Source organism: Siphateles boraxobius, unplaced genomic scaffold (genome assembly GCF_051911475.1).
Source record: "Siphateles boraxobius isolate OS27281-9 unplaced genomic scaffold, OSU_SipBor_1 19, whole genome shotgun sequence".
Taxonomy (NCBI): domain Eukaryota; kingdom Metazoa; phylum Chordata; class Actinopteri; order Cypriniformes; family Leuciscidae; genus Siphateles; species Siphateles boraxobius.
Genome location: NW_027508799.1, coordinates 35,285,053 through 35,302,532, shown reverse-complemented (window position 1 = coordinate 35,302,532; position 17,480 = coordinate 35,285,053). Strand labels below are relative to the sequence as shown.

The 17,480-nt window shown below is 43.1% G+C and overlaps 1 protein-coding gene across 1 annotated transcript; it reads left to right on the top strand.

Moving 5' to 3' along the window:
• The first annotated feature begins 11,527 nt into the window (after window positions 1–11,527).
• Window positions 11,528–12,517, top strand: LOC143741577 (trace amine-associated receptor 7c-like). The gene has a single exon (XM_077233841.1). The coding sequence runs from the start codon at window positions 11,546–11,548 to the stop codon at window positions 12,515–12,517; it is 972 nt and encodes a 323-aa protein (XP_077089956.1). The 5' UTR covers window positions 11,528–11,545.
• Window positions 12,518–17,480: the final 4,963 nt, after the last annotated feature.

The window sequence follows — 17,480 nt, the reverse complement described above, 5'->3', positions numbered from 1 at the left end:
TCTATCCATCCTCATCACAGGAGGTTCCTGAGGTTTGCTTTCAGGGGCGAAGCATACCAGTATCGGGTTCCTCCATTCGGCCTAGGTTATCACCCCGCACCTTTACAATATGTGTGGATGCAGCTCTGGCTCCTCTGAGACTCCAGGGCATTCGTGTATTAAATTATATCGATGATTGGTTGATTTTAGCTCAGTCCGAGCTTTGTCAGTTCATCATCGAGATGTCGTTCTGTCCCACATAAGGAGTTGGGGTTGCGGCTCCACATCAAAAAGAGTGTACTCCTCCCAGCTCAGAGGACCACTTTTCTAGGTGTAATATGGGATTCGACAACAATGCAAGCACGTCTGACTCCTGCACGCATTTCTGCGATTATCACAGCCGTAAAGAATGTAAAACTAGGTCAGTCACTCACTGCAAAACAGTCTCTGAGACTGTTGGGGCTCATGGTAGTTGCGTCCAACGTAGTTACTTTTGGCCTTCTGTACATGAGACCCCTGCAGTGGTAGCTCAGGACCAAGGGGTTTTCTCCGAGGGGAAATCCGCTGCACGCTCAAGGTCACGCAGCAATGCCTACGTGTCTTGGTCATGTGGAAGAAACCTTGGTTCCTCGCCCAGGGCCCAGTGCTGGGGGCTTCTTGTCGACGCGTCACGCTATCGACGGATGCTTCCCTCACAGGATGGGGGCGGTCATGAGTGGCCGCTCGGTGAAGGTCTTTGGTTGGGGCTCATGGCAGTTGCGTCCAACGTAGTTACTTTTGGCCTTCTGTACATGAGACCCCTGCAGTGGTGGCTTAGTCCAAGGGGTTTTCTCCGAGGGGAAATCCGTTTTCGCATGATCAAGGTCACGCGGCTATGCCTACGTGCCTCGTCATGTGGAAGAACCTTGGTTCCTCGCCCAGGCCCAGTGTTGGGGGCTTCTTGTCGACGCATAATGTTATCGACGGATGCTTCCCTCACAAGTCGGGGGCAATCATGAGTGGTCGCTCGGCGAAGGGTCCGGACAACACACTGATGGTCTAGTATATCAGAGCAGAAATCCTGTTGAGGCAGGGGCTGTGGCCCGGGGAATGGAGACTTCACCCGAGGTGGTAGAGCTTCTTGGGGAGAACTTCGGTCAAACTCAAGTCAACCTTTCGCATCGTTTGTACAATGCATTGCCCTTTGTGGTTCTCCCTCACGCATCCAGCTCCGCTTGGACTGGATGTGATGTATTAGGTGTGGTTGCCGCTACACCTGTACGCTTTCCCGATATCTTTGCTCCTGGGAGCTCTGGAGTTATGGATACTGTGGGCTCGGCCTGTGAGGGGGCCCCGCTCATAGATTCAGGTCTCACGACTGAGGTCGTGGAGACCATAGTCCAGTCTAGAGCTCCCTCCACGAGAAGACTAAATATGCTGTTCTCTGCCTGGTGCAGAGAACGCCTTCTGAATCTTGTTTCTGCCCTGTTGGTACAGTACTTGATTTCTGTAATGAATGTTTCTTTGCTGGGTTATCTCTGAGGAGAGATCCTTAATTTCGTCTTCTCCGTGGTACATGAGGCTGAGGCCTGCACGTACTTGGATTTGCACATGGTTTGGTGGTAGTATTTCTTCACCCCGGATCGGGTTGTATTTCTAGGTCCCTACTAAATGTGCGGGTCAGTTCTACAAGGAGTATGGCTGCCTCTAGGCTTTAATTTCAGGTGTTTCCCTTCAGGATATTTGTAATGCGGCAGGCTGGTCCTCACCACATACATTTGTCAGATTTTATGACCTAGACCTCTCCACTCCTGGGGCTAGGTTGCTTGCTTCTTAGCGTGTGCAAAGATTTCACACAGAATGGGCATTTGTCTTTATGGCGTAGTGGGTATGGGGTTCCCACCGCGTCTCAACGAAGCTCTAATTCCGTTAAAAGGGAACGTCTCAGGTTACGTATGTAACCGTGGTTCCCTGAGAGGGAACGAGACACTGCGTTCTCCTGCCATACTTCCTGCATGCCCTGATCGACTTGCTTCAGGCTTATCAGAAGCTGTCGCAGTCTGTTTTCAGGTGTGCTTTATAGCTTCCTGGTCTATGACGTCACCCGCCTATGACGTCTCGCTCTTCCATTGGACTGATTATACACGTGCTTCACGACGCAGTCACGCAGAGCGTTCCCACCGCATTTCAACGCAGGCGTCTCGTTCCCTCTCAGGGAACCAGGGTTACATACGTAACCTGAACGATCGCCATGTCTGGTTGTGGTGAATGAACCTAATGCAGATGAAAAGCCTAACCTGTCTAATCAATTTTCTTCTCGATACCCTGCAAGATATTGTTGATCTCTCAAACACTTTTTTTGATTTTCCACTCAGATTCTGTGAACTATGAAATCTCAGTTGACCCTGAACTTCACTCGAACCCCAGGGAGTTGTCACATTAATGTTGACATGGATTAAGTGCCATGCTTAAAAAAAATTGTATTGGTAATTTAGTGCATTTATTTAAACAATATCTTTTTTGTTATGTTCTCTTGGTACTTAGTGATATTTGGAGTCTCTACTAATGAGCTGATGGCCTGAATCAGGTCCTCTGAATCAGGTTACCTGAAGAAGGTTTGTTTGATTAGGGAGACATACAAAATTTGCACAGTTACGGACAAGCTATGGACAGTGAATGACTTTACTGAGGTAAATGTAACCTGACATATTGTTTTATTGATGTATTTCTATGGTTGAAACACTGAAACACAGCATTTTCATCAAATCCTCAGTAAAATTTGATCTTAGCAGTTCTGTGAATAGGTTTAAAAATCTTAAAAACTTCCTTGCTAGGAACAATTTAGAGAATTTGAAGTGAATTCAGCCCCTGATCGGCAATGTCCTCTTGGCTTTCTTATGATGTAATGATTCTGTGTTCAATCCTTTTGAGACCAATCAGCACTTTTAACTGAACCAAGCTGTTTACTTGACAAAATTTTAACTCTCCACAGGGAGTCTATTAGCACGTGAAAACATTCAGTAATGATGTCCCATTAAACATGATGTTGAAGCCTAGCAATTAAAGGTGTTAGATGTATGAACATACAGTATGCTGATGCAACATCCATTCACCTTGGATGAAGGTTACTTATCATTACCCAAAAATACTTTACTGCTTCTGTAGAAAACAGACAAAAACGTAATGCTTTTGTTGTGTGCAGTGAAAAGAGTGGCAGTTTTAACAATTGAAAATGAACAATGCATGAATGTGAATGCTAAGTGAATGCAAGGTTTTCTGTAGACATGTTGTTTGCATGTATAATGTTTGTTTTAAGTTTCAAGAACCATTCAGTGGAATGCCTGATCGCTGCAAAACTGGCATGCAATAAAGCAAAAGTTTCGTCTGTCTAATTTCAGATTCTTTCACAATCCTGTTCCCCTCTGCTCCAATTGCTTCATGTCTCGACTCTACTATTCGGTCCAAATAAAGGCCAGACATATATCTTAAATATAAAATACACATAAAGGTGGTAGTTAATAAATAATAAAATGTGAACAATTATAGGTTATACTGTTGTATAAAACAAGAAACTTGTAGTCATTTTTTGTGTGTTTGTATTCTTGTAAGTTTTTTTCTTCTGAGTGCATTGTAGAGAGACATATTTCCATTATATCTTTCTGTTTCATGAAACCAGCCAAAGTTTTAGGATGTTTTAACACACCTAAAAGTATAATTGGTACCTGGCATACAAAGGGAAATCTTCCTGTAATGTTGTTAAAGGATAAAATGATAAAAAAAAAAAGTAATATGGGACAAAGTCTGAATTATTGTCACATTCAAAATACACAGCAAAGAGATGAAATACCAGAATCTGTCACTTTTTCACTGGTCAAAAAGCACAACGAAGGAGATATATTCAAATAGGCTTTAATTAATAATCCAAAATCACTCATAACACAGGAATACATAGGAGATGTATCCAGACTTAACAATAATGAGATCTGACAACATAGAACTGAAACACAGGGATATACGTAAATACATAGAACGTCTAGGTTACTGTCAGAAACCAATCAGAGTCCACATCTCACACCACACAACGATCACTGAGTTCTAATCACCTTCACCTGTTCCCAATCAGCAACCAGCTCCATAAAAACACCCAGTTCACATTCAATCTTTGTCAAGTCTCCAACAGGAACAGATGCTTTACCACTGTTTCATAAAGTCTCTGATACAACCTGTCCTCGTCACGTAACGTATACTCACCTGAATTATACTAGCCTCTGTGTCCTTCACTGCGTGAAAAGAGCTGTAATCGGGCATGTAAAACTCCTGAGTACTCCTGTGTACTCCACAAATAAACGTGTGTGTACGGGAGTTTGCTGTCCCGTCACACAATCCCGAAAACTCCTGGATACGTCCAAGTTTGGGTCACAGCAGGGAGCCACTAAGGGCCATCAGTTACCATGGTGAATAATCCCCCGTCGGGGTCAATGCAAGGGAATATTAGCATTTCACACCTTTGGGACACAAGGCAGTGGCCTCCTTCAATTGGTCAGAGGTCTTACATAGGATTGGCTGCTCAATGCTTTGTCCCTCCTCTAAACCCCCACACTATTGGTCCAGTTTATGGCCTCATTTGGGTTTATTATTACTCATTATTAATATTTATTTTCATTGGTGTTCATGGTTATAATGTCAAGACAATCAGATAGACAAAGTTGAGTTTGTTATTTTTATTATTTGTAAATGACACTGGGCACATGACATATATATACACACAGTCCAAATTCTATAAATAAAAATACATTAGCACAGAATACACTTTACTATTAGTCATACAATATATAACCCCATATAATATATAAGGCCTGTGTATAATATATAGAAAACAATATAATATACAAATACTTTAGAATATATAAATAGTACAATATATAAATAATACAATTTATAAATAGATAACAATATGGAATTGTATAGAATATATAAATGCAGTATATATAGAAAACTATATAGAATTATATATATAATACAATCTATAAATTATACTTTATAATATAAATAATACTATATATAAAAAAAACAAAAGAATATTCAAATTATACTATAGAATAATATTTAGATGCGTAATACTAAAATAATTCACAGGCCAGCTTCTGTGGTCTCCACCGCGACTCGATCTGCACCAACTCGTGCATGATGAGTTCCCAAGTACTTCTGGTCTGCTTCCAGTCTTTTTTATAGCACCCCACACAGCGCAGACAAAACTGTACTACGGGTTGGAGGCCGAACAACCCACACCGACTTTCCATCCAAGATGGCATCCTCCTCTTCAGACATGTGGTCAACTGTTGTAGTCTTTGTACCATCAACACCACTGTTTGTATACACCGTCACTCAAGACTCACTTAGAAGATTTGAGAGGTCTACTAGGCCTGAAGCAAGTCAGTGCTGTCAGACAAATTCATACTGCCGGGGACTCTCCATCAGGGAGGGCTGGTTGGGCCTACTAGCTGATAGTAAGTTTATTCTGCTACAAACATATACTGTTGGGAACCATACTACACCAAAACGTCCCGGGTTACGTATGTAACCCTAGTTCCCTGAAGGAACGAGACGCTGCGTGAAACGCTGCGGGAACGCCTCTTGCGTTGTGCATCATGAAGCACGTATGGAATCAGCCCAATGGCGAGACGGAACGTCACGAGTGACGTCATCGACCAGGAAACTATAAAGCACACCCCTGAACACAATGGCGACAGCTTCTGGAAAAAGTCTGAAGCAAGTCGATCAAGGGAATGCCGGAAGTATGGCAACGACACGCAGCGTCTCATTCCTTCAGGGAACTAGGGTTACATACGTAACCCGGGACGTTCCCTTACAGGAACGTCGAGCTGCGTGAAATGCTGCGGGAACGCTAATACCCACGTCGCCATAAGAGCAAGTGACCGACTGTGTGAATCAAAGATTAAATTCAGCCGAAAGCACCTGCGCCCCAGGGGTGGAGCTGAGGTCTAGGTCATAAAACCTGACGAAAGTATGCGGTGAGGACCAGCCTGCCGCATCACAAACGTCCTGGAGGGAGACTCCTGACAATAAGGCTTTGGAAGCCGCCACACTCCTGGTAGAGTGAGCTCGGACAGCCAAAGGTGAAGGCTGACCAACCGACTCATAGGCAAGTGAGATGGCCTCAACCACCCACTTGCTCATCCTCTGCTTAGACACTGGGGACCCCTTCTTAGGTGGTCCAAAACAAACGAACAGCTGTTCTGATTTTCTCCACAGGGCAGCTCTGTGGACGTAAGCATCTAAAGCCCGAACAGGGCAGAGCAGATTAAGTTTTTCCTGATCAGATGATGTAAAAGGAGGAGGACAGAAGGCCTGCAGAACTATAGGTCTGGCCACATTTGGTAGGAACCTTAGGGACATAACCTGGCCTGGGGTGGAGAAAAGCCTTCACCATCCCAGGTGAAAACTCCAAACACGAAGGAGCAACCGAGAGAGCCTGAATATCTCCGATTCTTTTAAGAGAAGAAATGGCAAGGAGAAAAATAGTCTTCAAAGTAATAAACTTATCAGCAACTTCTTCAATAGGGTCAAAGGTAGCTAGGGAAAGACCTTCTAGGGCGATAGCTAAGTCCCATGCTGGCACCCTCGTGCGGACTACAGGCCTCAGCCTCAAAGTACCACGAAGAAAGCGAGTTATAAATGGGTGTCTCCCCAGAGAGACTCCACTGAAAGGGACATGGTAAGCAGCAAGTGCCGCCACATACACCTTTAGTCTGGAGGGGGATAGCCCTGAGGAGAAACGCTCCTGCAGGAACTCCAGCACTGCACCCACTGGGCAGTTAACTGGGTCCAACAGGTGTTCTCCACACCAAGAAGTGAAGAGCCTCCACTTCAAGGCATATAACCTCCTCGTGGAAGGAGCTCTGGAATGAAGGATGTTCTCAACAACCTCGGTTGAGAGACCAGCCCCTACGAGCTGGGCCCCCTCAGAGGCCAAGCCCATAGCTTCCACAACTCTGGGCGAGGGTGAAGTATCAACCCGCTCGCCTGAGAGAGAAGGTCCCTCCTGATCGGAATCTCCAGAGGAGAGCCGTGTAGAAGAGACACTAGGTCCGTGAACCATACTCGGGCCGGCCAAAACGGGGCTACCAATAATAGACTGACCCCGTCCCGGCGAACCCTCTCCAGAACTCCTGGGAGCAGAGCAATCGGGGGAAAGGCGTACAGGCGTGACCTCGGCCACGCCTGCACCATACCGTCCAACCCCAGCGGGGCTGGATGACTGAGAGAAAACCACAGTGGACAGTGTGATGTCTCCCTGGACGCAGATAGGTCTACCTCGGCACGACCATACTGCATCCAAAGGAGCTCCACCACCTCGGGGTGGAGTCTCCATTCCCCGGGCCTCGGCCCCTGCCTCGACAGGATGTCCGCTCCCCGATCTAAATACCCCGGGAGATAAATCGCCCTCAATGAGAGAAGCTTCCCCTGGGACCATAGAATGATCCGGCGAGCCAGATTGTATAACAGGCGAGAGCGCAGACCCCCCTGATGGTTTATGTAAGAGACCACCGATGTGTTGTCGGACCGGACAAGAACATGATGACCTCTCAGAGCCTGAAACACTGCCAACATCTCTAGACAATTTATATGCCAAAATCGATGATGGTCCTGCCACAGACCCTGGGCTGGGCGACCACTCATGATCGCCCCCCAGCCTGTGAGGGAAGCATCTGTCGTTAGCGTTACATGACGACAAAGAGCTCCCAACACAGGTCCCTGGGACAGAAACCAAAGATCCCTCCACATGACCAGAGCACGGAGACAACTCCGTGTAACTTTGATCACGCGGAGGGGATTTCCCCTCGGGGAGAACCCCTTGGTCCTGAGCCACCACTGTAATGGTCTCATGTACAGCGGGCCGCAGGGTATAACACTGGACGCTGCTGCCATCAGACCCAGCAGTCTCTGGAACTGCTTTACAGTGAGCAACTGGCCTAGCTTTACTCTTTTTACAGCTGAGAGAATCGAAGCGATGCGGGCAGGCGACAGGCGAGCCCGCATTGCCACAGAATCCCATAGTACCCCCAGAAAAGATGTTATCTGTGATGGAGATAGAACACTCTTTTTGACATTCAGCCTCAACCCCAATTTTTGATGTGTGCGAGGACGACATCTCGATGCCGAGACGCTTGCTGCTGCGATTGAGCATGAATCAACCAATCGTCTATGTAGTTCAGTATACGAACGCCCTGGAGATCAGCGGGACTAGCGCTGCGTCCATGCACTTCGTGAATGTGCGGGGAGATAAAGATAGGCCAAACGGAAGAACACGATATTGGTACGCTTCGCCCCCGAAAGCGAACCTCAGGAACTTCCTGTGTTGCGGAAGGATGGAGATGTGGAAGTATGCGTCCTTCAGATCTATCGTGACAAACCAGTCCTCGGACCTGATTTGTGACACGATTTGCTTTAGCGTAAGAATCTTGAATTTGAGCTTGGCTACAGCACGATTTAATAGACGCAGATCTAAAATTGGACGCAACCCCCCATCCTTCTTTGGAACGATGAAATATCGGCTGTAAAAACCTGACTCCTCGCTGGGAGGAGGAACCCGTTCTATAGCCTCCTTTTGAAGGAGCGTTTTCACCTCTTGTTCCATTACCAGAGCCTGCTCGGAGCCCACCACGGTGGGCAGGACCCCGTTGAATCGAGGAGGAGGAGATCTGAACTGAATGGCATAACCCCTTTCTATCGAATGCAGAACCCACTGAGATATTTTTGGAAGACTTTTCCACTCTGCCAGAAAATCTACTAAGGGTACCAGCCTCTCCAGGCTGGCCTCTGGAATATTTTGAGCAGCAGACACTGCGCCCTGTAACGGCACACCGGCAGGGGACGACTGGTCTGACTGCTCTAAACCCCTCCTCGTCCCTCGGGAAAGCGCTCGCTGGGCCCGTCTGCGCCCCGACAAGAAGGCGGGGTTTGCAGAAGGGACCCCTGAGGGCACCGTGAGAGGGAGATGTTCACCGCTTCAGACGGTGCCCGTTCTGAACGGCACCGCCGTGGAGGCTGAACGCGGGAAGGCAAAAATCGTTCGTCAAGCTTGCTTTTAGAAACATATTCCTGCCTAACAGCTGGCCACTCAATGCTTAGTTTTGATACAGCACGAGTGAGCACCTCCATAAGCTCCTCGTGTTCAGGGGAATGAGGTGACGAGTCCTCAACATCCCCTGTCTCAATACTGACAACATCCAGCTCCTCAGAACTGGATAGCTGCAGTATTGGTGCCTCAGCCTGGGGGGAAGAAACCGCAATGCGTCCATCCACACCCGGAACTGAGGCACTGGAACTGGCAGGTAAAGGCTGAGATAAGGCAGAGCCCGTCTCAAACCCCGCTGACAGATCCATTTGCGATCCCCACGACAGGCGCCGCCGCTCTGCCTCGACAGAAGCGGGACCCGAGCCGTGGGGAGCGCGAACCGAACCACTCTCCTCGAAGAGTGATCGGCGGGAGCGGAGCGTTCTTAATGGAAAACGCTCGCAATGCTCACAATCAGCCCCCTCGAGAGCTGACTGGGCATACTGCAAGGTCAAGGGGTCAACATAGGCACTCTGCTGCTACGCAGCTCTGTACGCAGCAAGTGCAATTTGACTTGTGCCACAGTAATCCTTCTGTTGCCTCAGACCAGACAGTATAGCCTCATTGACCTTGTGGACAGGTGAGCCTTGAGCGTCCAATAGCCTGTCAATGGTTTGCGTTTGTCCCTCCTCAGACACTTTTGCTAAATTCTCACCACTGCTTACTGGGAGCTACCCACAATCCTTGCCGTTTCAGAGATACTCTGACCCAGTCACTTTGCCGTAACAAATTGGCCCTTTTTGTCCACAAAAAGTGTTTGTGGACTCACATGTGGTTACCTTTTTATGTTCCTGTGTTTCCTTCTCATGTTCTGTTCTGTTCCTGTTTCATGGGTTCTTGCTGCTAGTTTGTTGCCATGGAAACTCATTGGTTAATTATGTTCACCTGCACCTCCTTGTTATCACCTCCAGCATGACACGGCATAATATTAGGGCATTGTACTGTCAGTGAGGTGGAGGACAACGGAACTACACTGCTGCAGCCCTTCCAGTCAACTCCCTCCATCATAATGTCCTTGATCATCTGCACTAAGCCTATGCCCACAACGGATCTGGAACCGCAGCCCACCACAGACCCAGACTTGGAGCTGATGCCCCCCACGGACCAAGAGCCTGAGCCGATGCCCACTACAGAGTCAATTCCTGCAGCCATGTCTGTCACCTGAGCCAAATCAGTCTGAGCAGGTTTTTTAGCCGATTCCTGTTAGCCGATACTGGAACGGGTTTCCAGTGGGAATATTAATAGAATAGAAGGCATGGAGTGAAACCCTGTCCATACTCTAGTCACTGCTGTGGATATGATGAACTTGAATCCTTGTGGGATTAAGGAATATGAAGAGATTATTTCCAAACCTGCCCCCACCTAGCCTCCCACTCCCACCTCCTCTACCTATGCCATACAGTTCTTCAGCCTTGTCTTTGCTGGCTCCTTTCAGCCCCTCGTATCCTCCCTCAGTAGCATCACCTAGCAACTCGGATCTGCCTGGGGCTTCCAGTTCGCAAGCTCCGCCAAAAGATGTCGTTCCCCTGGCTTTACCTCAAGCCTCTGAGCCCATCACTCCACCTTGGCCCATCGACCAGTCGGCTCCACCTTGGCCCCCTCCCCCTCGGCTCCACCTGGGACCGTCATTCTTATGGCTTTACCGGGCCTCCTCACCACTCCGGCTCTGCCTTGGTCAGTCCATTTTCTCTTAATCTAGGGGTCTCCAGTCATGCAAAGTTTAGCCCCATCCCCATATAAACACACCTGCTAATCAAGGTCTTACTAGACAAATTAGAAACTTCTAGGCAGGTGCGTTGAGGCAAGATGGAGCTAAACTTTGTAGGACAGTGGCCCTCCAGGAGCAGCATTGGACACCCCTGTCTTAATCTAAGCATAGTTTAACCAAAGCTGTCTAAGGAAAGATCATAGTTTATGAGGACAAATTTTGGTCATAAATCAATTTTGACTAAATGAGTTATTCTATGTTGCCTTTGCATAACAGTCTAATAATATTTCAAGGCTCCTTTCTTGAGATTATTTCCAGGGACATACATTGGTGGTAGGCCTATACTGGAGAGGTGAAAATATCCAGATTCCATCTTTAATTTTTATTGTATGTTAACATGTATATAATTTGTAGTGGAATTGAAGGCAATGGATTGGACTTATTGCTCTAACAGTAGTGCATTTGTCTGCTGTTTGTTAGTACAGATGCTGTATTACATGGGCAAAATGTAAGAGTAAACTAGCTTTCTTAGATTCACTAATCCATTATATTGAATAGATCAGATTGATCGGGTCTATGAATATGTAACTAGTGGGTGGATTTGAGAGGTTGTATTGTTGAATGGGATGGTCGCTCTGCTTTCTGTACGTATAAAACTGAGTCGTGTCAGTGACAAGGACCAGGGGGCTAAACTGACAAGCATCCTCACACAGAATCTATCCAACAGGGGACTGACAAACATGAACAATCAAACAATCCAATACTGCTTTCCAAACAACAATTTGTCTTGTACCAGAAGTATCCGACCTGAAGCAGAGTACATTATTGTGTACATTTTCATCACTGTAACATCAGTGTTCACCGTGTTTCTGAACCTGTTGGTGATCATCTCCATCTCGCACTTCAAGCAGCTCCACACTCCCACCAATGTGCTAATCTTCTCTCTGGCAGTGGCTGATCTGATCGCAGGACTGATTCTCATGCCAGTGCAGGGAATGAAACTGATTGAGCCATGCTGGTACTTTGGAGAAATATTTTGCTCAATATTTCCTCTTATTCTTTATGTGGTCGTCGTGGCATCTCTTGGTAATATGATTATTATATCTGTGGATCGATACATTGCTGTGAATGACCCTTTGCGATATCCAATAAGAGTCAATAATAACAGAGCTGTTGTTTCAATTGTTGTAAACTGGTTATTCTCCTTCTTTTATTCGTTTTATCTGTTGTATGAGTTTTTACTGTATCCAGAGAGGAACCACACATGTATTGGAGAATGCATACTTGTTGTTACATTGGAAAATCTTCTAATAGATGCTTTTGTTTGTTTAGCGGCACCTTGTTGCATAATTATTCCTTTATATGTGAAAATCTGCTTTGTAGCAAAACGGCAAGCTAAGCATTTAAATTCAGTCACAGAAAAGAAGGTCAAATCAGAAAAAAAGGCTGCAAGAACCTTAGGTATTGTAGTACTGGTTTATCTTCTTTTTTGGACACCGTACTACATAGTTACTCTTTCTTTTGGGCATGACGAAAATGACACTCTTATAATTGATGTAATGTATTGGATGTTATGCATGAATTCCTGCATGAATCCACTTATATATGCAATGTTTTATCAATGGTTTAGAGTGTCAGCAAAATACATTTTGACACTGAAAATATGTGAACCTTCATCAGAATACTTAAATCTGTTCCCAGAAGAGAAATGATCACTTACACTCTTGCATGAAGCACAAATGTAATTTCCATCTGTCTATGAATGGAATAGTTAGGGTTCTTGTGTTAAGCACTTCCTTATCAAACATTAGATGACACCAGAATCTGCGCAACACCTATGTTTGTGAATAGTTTAAATGTTCTGCCTATTATGTATGTATATTGAGAACATGTACATGTGTGAGTGACATTTTTGCTCTCTTGAAGGCCTTAAAATGACTAAATCAACTACAACATTATCTTTAAATACAAAGAATTTTTTTATAAGAAAACAAGACAATGCTAAATACAATTGTGGGACAAACTATAAAACAGCAGCTGTAAATGAATAATAAGGCCTGTGATTTTTTATAATATGTTATTAGGCTGTTCATTTCTCCCAATAGTGCCTGTTTATTCACACAAAGTATTTTTATTGAATATGGAGCCCTCTTCCATTTGACTGTCAGGAACTGATGAGGTCAGATTATCTGTAATCGAACAAATGGCATTTTGCAAACTGTCAGTTGTAAGAGATAGGCTATCTCAGTTTTCTTGTGTTTAAAATATGCTGGAATGTATGATGATCAACAAACCACACTTAAACATGGGTCAGAAATAAAGGAATCAACTAAATACTTCATATGGCATCCATTTTCTAACATTCTCATGTTTTTAAGCATGTTACATTTTTTAAATTGTAAATTTTTTCTGTTGTAATGGGCTGAAATAAATATGTTCAGATATGTGTTTGTGTGATATGTTTGAGTAAAAACACATACAGTGTGAAATTCTTTGCCCTGTGTCTGCATTTCTGGATTTGTCCATGTTGTATATGGTCATACTGTATTTCATAATGGTAGGCAAAGCATGGCAGGTTTATTTATATATATAGTAAATGTCATGCACAATGGTAATACTGCACTGTTTACATTTGAATTATTAAAGATATTGATTTTTTTTAACTTTTACTTTTATTTAAACTACTAATCTTTAAAAAACGTGTTTAAACAATAACAATTAAAAGAAAAACATATAATAATGGTCTTGTCACAAAGTACAAATCAACCCAGATTAATCCCTAATCATAAAACGTCTCGGTTACGTATGTAACCCTAGTTCCCTGATAGGGAACGATACGCTGCGTCAAGCTGTGGGAACTGTAGAAGATTTTATTATTTAGAAAACAAGTAATTTTGCTATATATTTGGACACAATTGTTTCTTCTGTCTGTGACTTTGGATTTCCTCTGTGTATGTGAAAGACCTTGAATGGAATGTTGTTTGCTGCAGAAAATTCTATTCTGAGAAGTCACATGGTAAAAGACCTTTACCCAAAACTATCTATAGGGTGTGTTACCTTCTTTGGAAGAAGATGTATGTATATAACTCTGAACCAAAATATACTCGGGAGCGCACTGGAAGGCCAGAGGCCAGAGCGTTAGAGTGTCGTTCTATGGAACGGAACGACATTCGAAAATAAAGTCTAATTATTTCTGGCATCAAAGATCTCTGCGAAGTTATTTTTCAGAAAGATTGAAAACCACAACATTTGGCGCCCAACGTGGGGCTTGGGTTTTGAAGCAGAAGGAACCATGAAAGGCGACTCTGGTGACCGACACAGACAACAGTGGCCACTGTAATTTGCGGTGAGCAATTTTTGCTTTTGAAAAAGTGTGTGTTGTCACCAGTGAGCCAGAGTGGTAAGACCCTTTAAAATGCTTCTCCAAGTTTAAAGAACTAAAAAATTGAAAAGAGGATCTTTGATTCTAGAAATAATTGTCTATTGTTGTTGACGATATAAAGTAATGTGTAATAGCGCGGCGGAGCTCCCGTTAGTGTTTGCCTGTGTTTATATAATCTGGTGCAGATTGTATGAATATTGGTAGGATGCTGATGTGCCGCTAAAGGTTTTGTCGTATGTACGTAAGAATTTATGTTTACTGTTAAAGGATAACAGTTATTGTTTTTTCTTGTCAAGAGGGCCTTGAGGATGACAAGTGTACTGGTAGAGGTTATCAGTTTTTTATAGATTTAAGTATACTGATATAGGGTATCAGATTTCTGTGTTTCCTATTAAGAGGGCCTTGACGGATAATGGGATAGCATGTACACAGATGAAGTTAAGTATACTGGTAAAGGTTACCAGAACTCTGTGTTACTTATTAAGAGGGCCTTGAGGATAATAAGTTAATTGCATGTGCACAGATTAAGTTTGGTTTATTGTTACCGCCTTGTTATAGGTTAACAAGGGACTGGGTAAGTTTTATGTGGATTTCGCCAAGAGGGCCTGGAAGGATGGCGAATATTGCACAGATAAGTTTAGCTTTTGGTTACCGCCTTGTTATAGGTTAACAAGGGACTGTACGGAAAAGCTATGTAGTATATGACTCTGTTGTGTCGGAGGAAGTGAATCGCAGAGGTCTTATAGTTTAAAGTTATTGTATTGTCAATGTGTTGTGTGAGTAGAGTGAATGTGGGATCCCGTGTGTCTGCTTGACTGTGCCTGTGGTTAAAAATAGGTGACAAGGAATGTGTGAATGAGCTTGAGAGACAAGTAATATATAAATGAGTATTAAAAGTAAAGGAAATAGTAAAAGAAAACAATTGTTTCAAGATATTAGTCTTGCAGATTATTGTAGTATGAATTAAGTTAAAGTATAAAATGTAAGTAAAATAAGTAAAAGTATATATAATGATATATATTAATAGATAAAGAGAAAAAAAATGCACGTGCTTAATATATTATATCTTATATCTGAAGACGTCTAAAATTTGTATCTCATTATCCCTGAAGACAAAGTGAGAAAAATGATTCTATTGTAGATAATTAAGGTTGTGCTAAGGAAGAAAAAATAACTTGTGCAGTGTGCTAAAAGTGAACAAGATTGGGTGACCAAGTTTCAACAGTCATAAATAATTTACAGCAATCTTAGAATTGTAGTAAATGGGAATTGTTGGGAATGGGTGAGGAAAAGTTTATTCACCATGTTAGATTATTTTGAGCACAGCATGCAAATATAGGAGAAAGATTGAAGGCTGATTTTATTATAGGGAAAATTATTTAATTGTATTATACTCAGATAGTCAAAAGTTAGATTATTGCTGATATTGCAAAGAAGAGATAGCTTGCTTTTTCCTGCAACGAAGAACTTGCTTTACTAAAAACAGAATGGGAGAACTGCTGTTGTCAACCAGTGATTATTATATAGTATAAAAGAACTAGGAAAAAGATGGTTAAAAGTGGAATTTAGATAAAAAGCTAATAGCTCAGGAACAAATATTTATAAAGACTAATTTGATCTATGCAGCTCTCTGAGTGTTCAAGTTTCAGATGGCTTCAGTGTCGAATGGAAGAGGTGAAAGGTCAAAGGCGACTGCAGAGAGAAGAAGAAGAGAGGGTGAGGGGCGTTCAGCTCCCCTTCTGAAGATGACCACTCTCTGGAAAACTCAGCATGGAGAAAGACTGATTAATGCTGGAAAAGGTGAAACTTTCACTATTTCACTGGAGACTTTTTCCTGAGGACAAGAGGAAAATCCTGAGATGCAAAGCTGAGGCAAAATCTATCCAAAGCCCAAACTCAGCAGAGTCAGAGAAACAACAGAGCCAATATACAGTGTACTACACCAAGCCTTGAGTGACAGGCTGACGACACATGCAGAGCGACAGCCATGAAGCTTCAACAGACTGATAATCTAAAAACAGAAAAACTGACCGAAACCCTTCCCTAACGGGCAACACAGGTGTGGCAACTCCGATGATCCCTCTAGAGACTGCTTCAAATTTAGTTAATTATTAGATTAACTTTATTCATTCTGATTATTCACTGGTCTCATAAGCAATTCTTTATATTCTCTGATAAACTAACGCTCTCTGCTTTTCCAGTAGGTTCAAGTCCAGCCATATAAAAAAGAAAGAAAATACACTGAAAGAGAGAAGTGGGTGCTCAACTCACCAAATAGTTCAAACTGAGGCTGGATTTGGTATAGTGAGGGCTATTACATTAAACAATTATAGGGCTAAAAGTATGAGAAAAATTATTCTGTAGCAAAGAAAAAGATAGGGAAAAATTGTCAAAGAATTATCATTATTGTTTACAAAACAATGATACTGGTCACTCCATTTTGTTTTGATAAGTTTTTAGAGATATAGATTGGAGAAAAAATTACTCCAAAGGTCCAAAATTATGAAATCGCAAAAAATGCTGTCAGAACTGGGATAATGAGATGGAAATGTTGTTGGCCATGGATCCAAGATTATGCAGAGATCTCCAATTTCTTAAAGCAGCTCATGAGCAAAAAACAAAAAAGAATAGGAAAAATCAGAAAAACAAATGACAAAATGTATTTGAAAAATTACAATTGGCAGGCTTATTATTCTAAAATACTTAGTCTATTAGAATTTGTAAAAAGAAAAAAAAAGGATTATAACAACGGTGTTAAACTAAACCTTATGATCATTGACACTTCTCAGTAGTGTTTGACATAGCTGTGTTGACCTGATCAGACCTTGTGGCTAAAATTATAGGATGCCACATTTAGAGCACAACCTGTAAGAGTGTATGCTGGCCAGTGTGTGTGAGAGAGACACTGAGTGTGAATGAGTGATTGATGATGTCTGAAGAAACACTAAGGCAAATCAATTATTTTGCCAATACAGCTGTATTTAAAATTTAACATGTGGGCCCACAGGGCAAATTCTGCCCAATAAAATAATGACCATGGATGGATTTGGTTAAATTTCCTTGTCAGGAACTGAAGTAACAACATGAAAAAACAAAGAATGAAAAGAGAAAAATAAAAAGAGAAAAAACAGTGCCACATTTGCGCAGCGCATAACATATCTGACTATCTTTGCAGCATAACACGTCTGCCTTTCTTTTCAGCATATCGTGATGGAGCTGATCTTTGTCAAAAGTATGAAATATTGTCTTGTAACTTTTGTCAAAGTGGGTTGAGTATTGTCCAAGATGCCTAA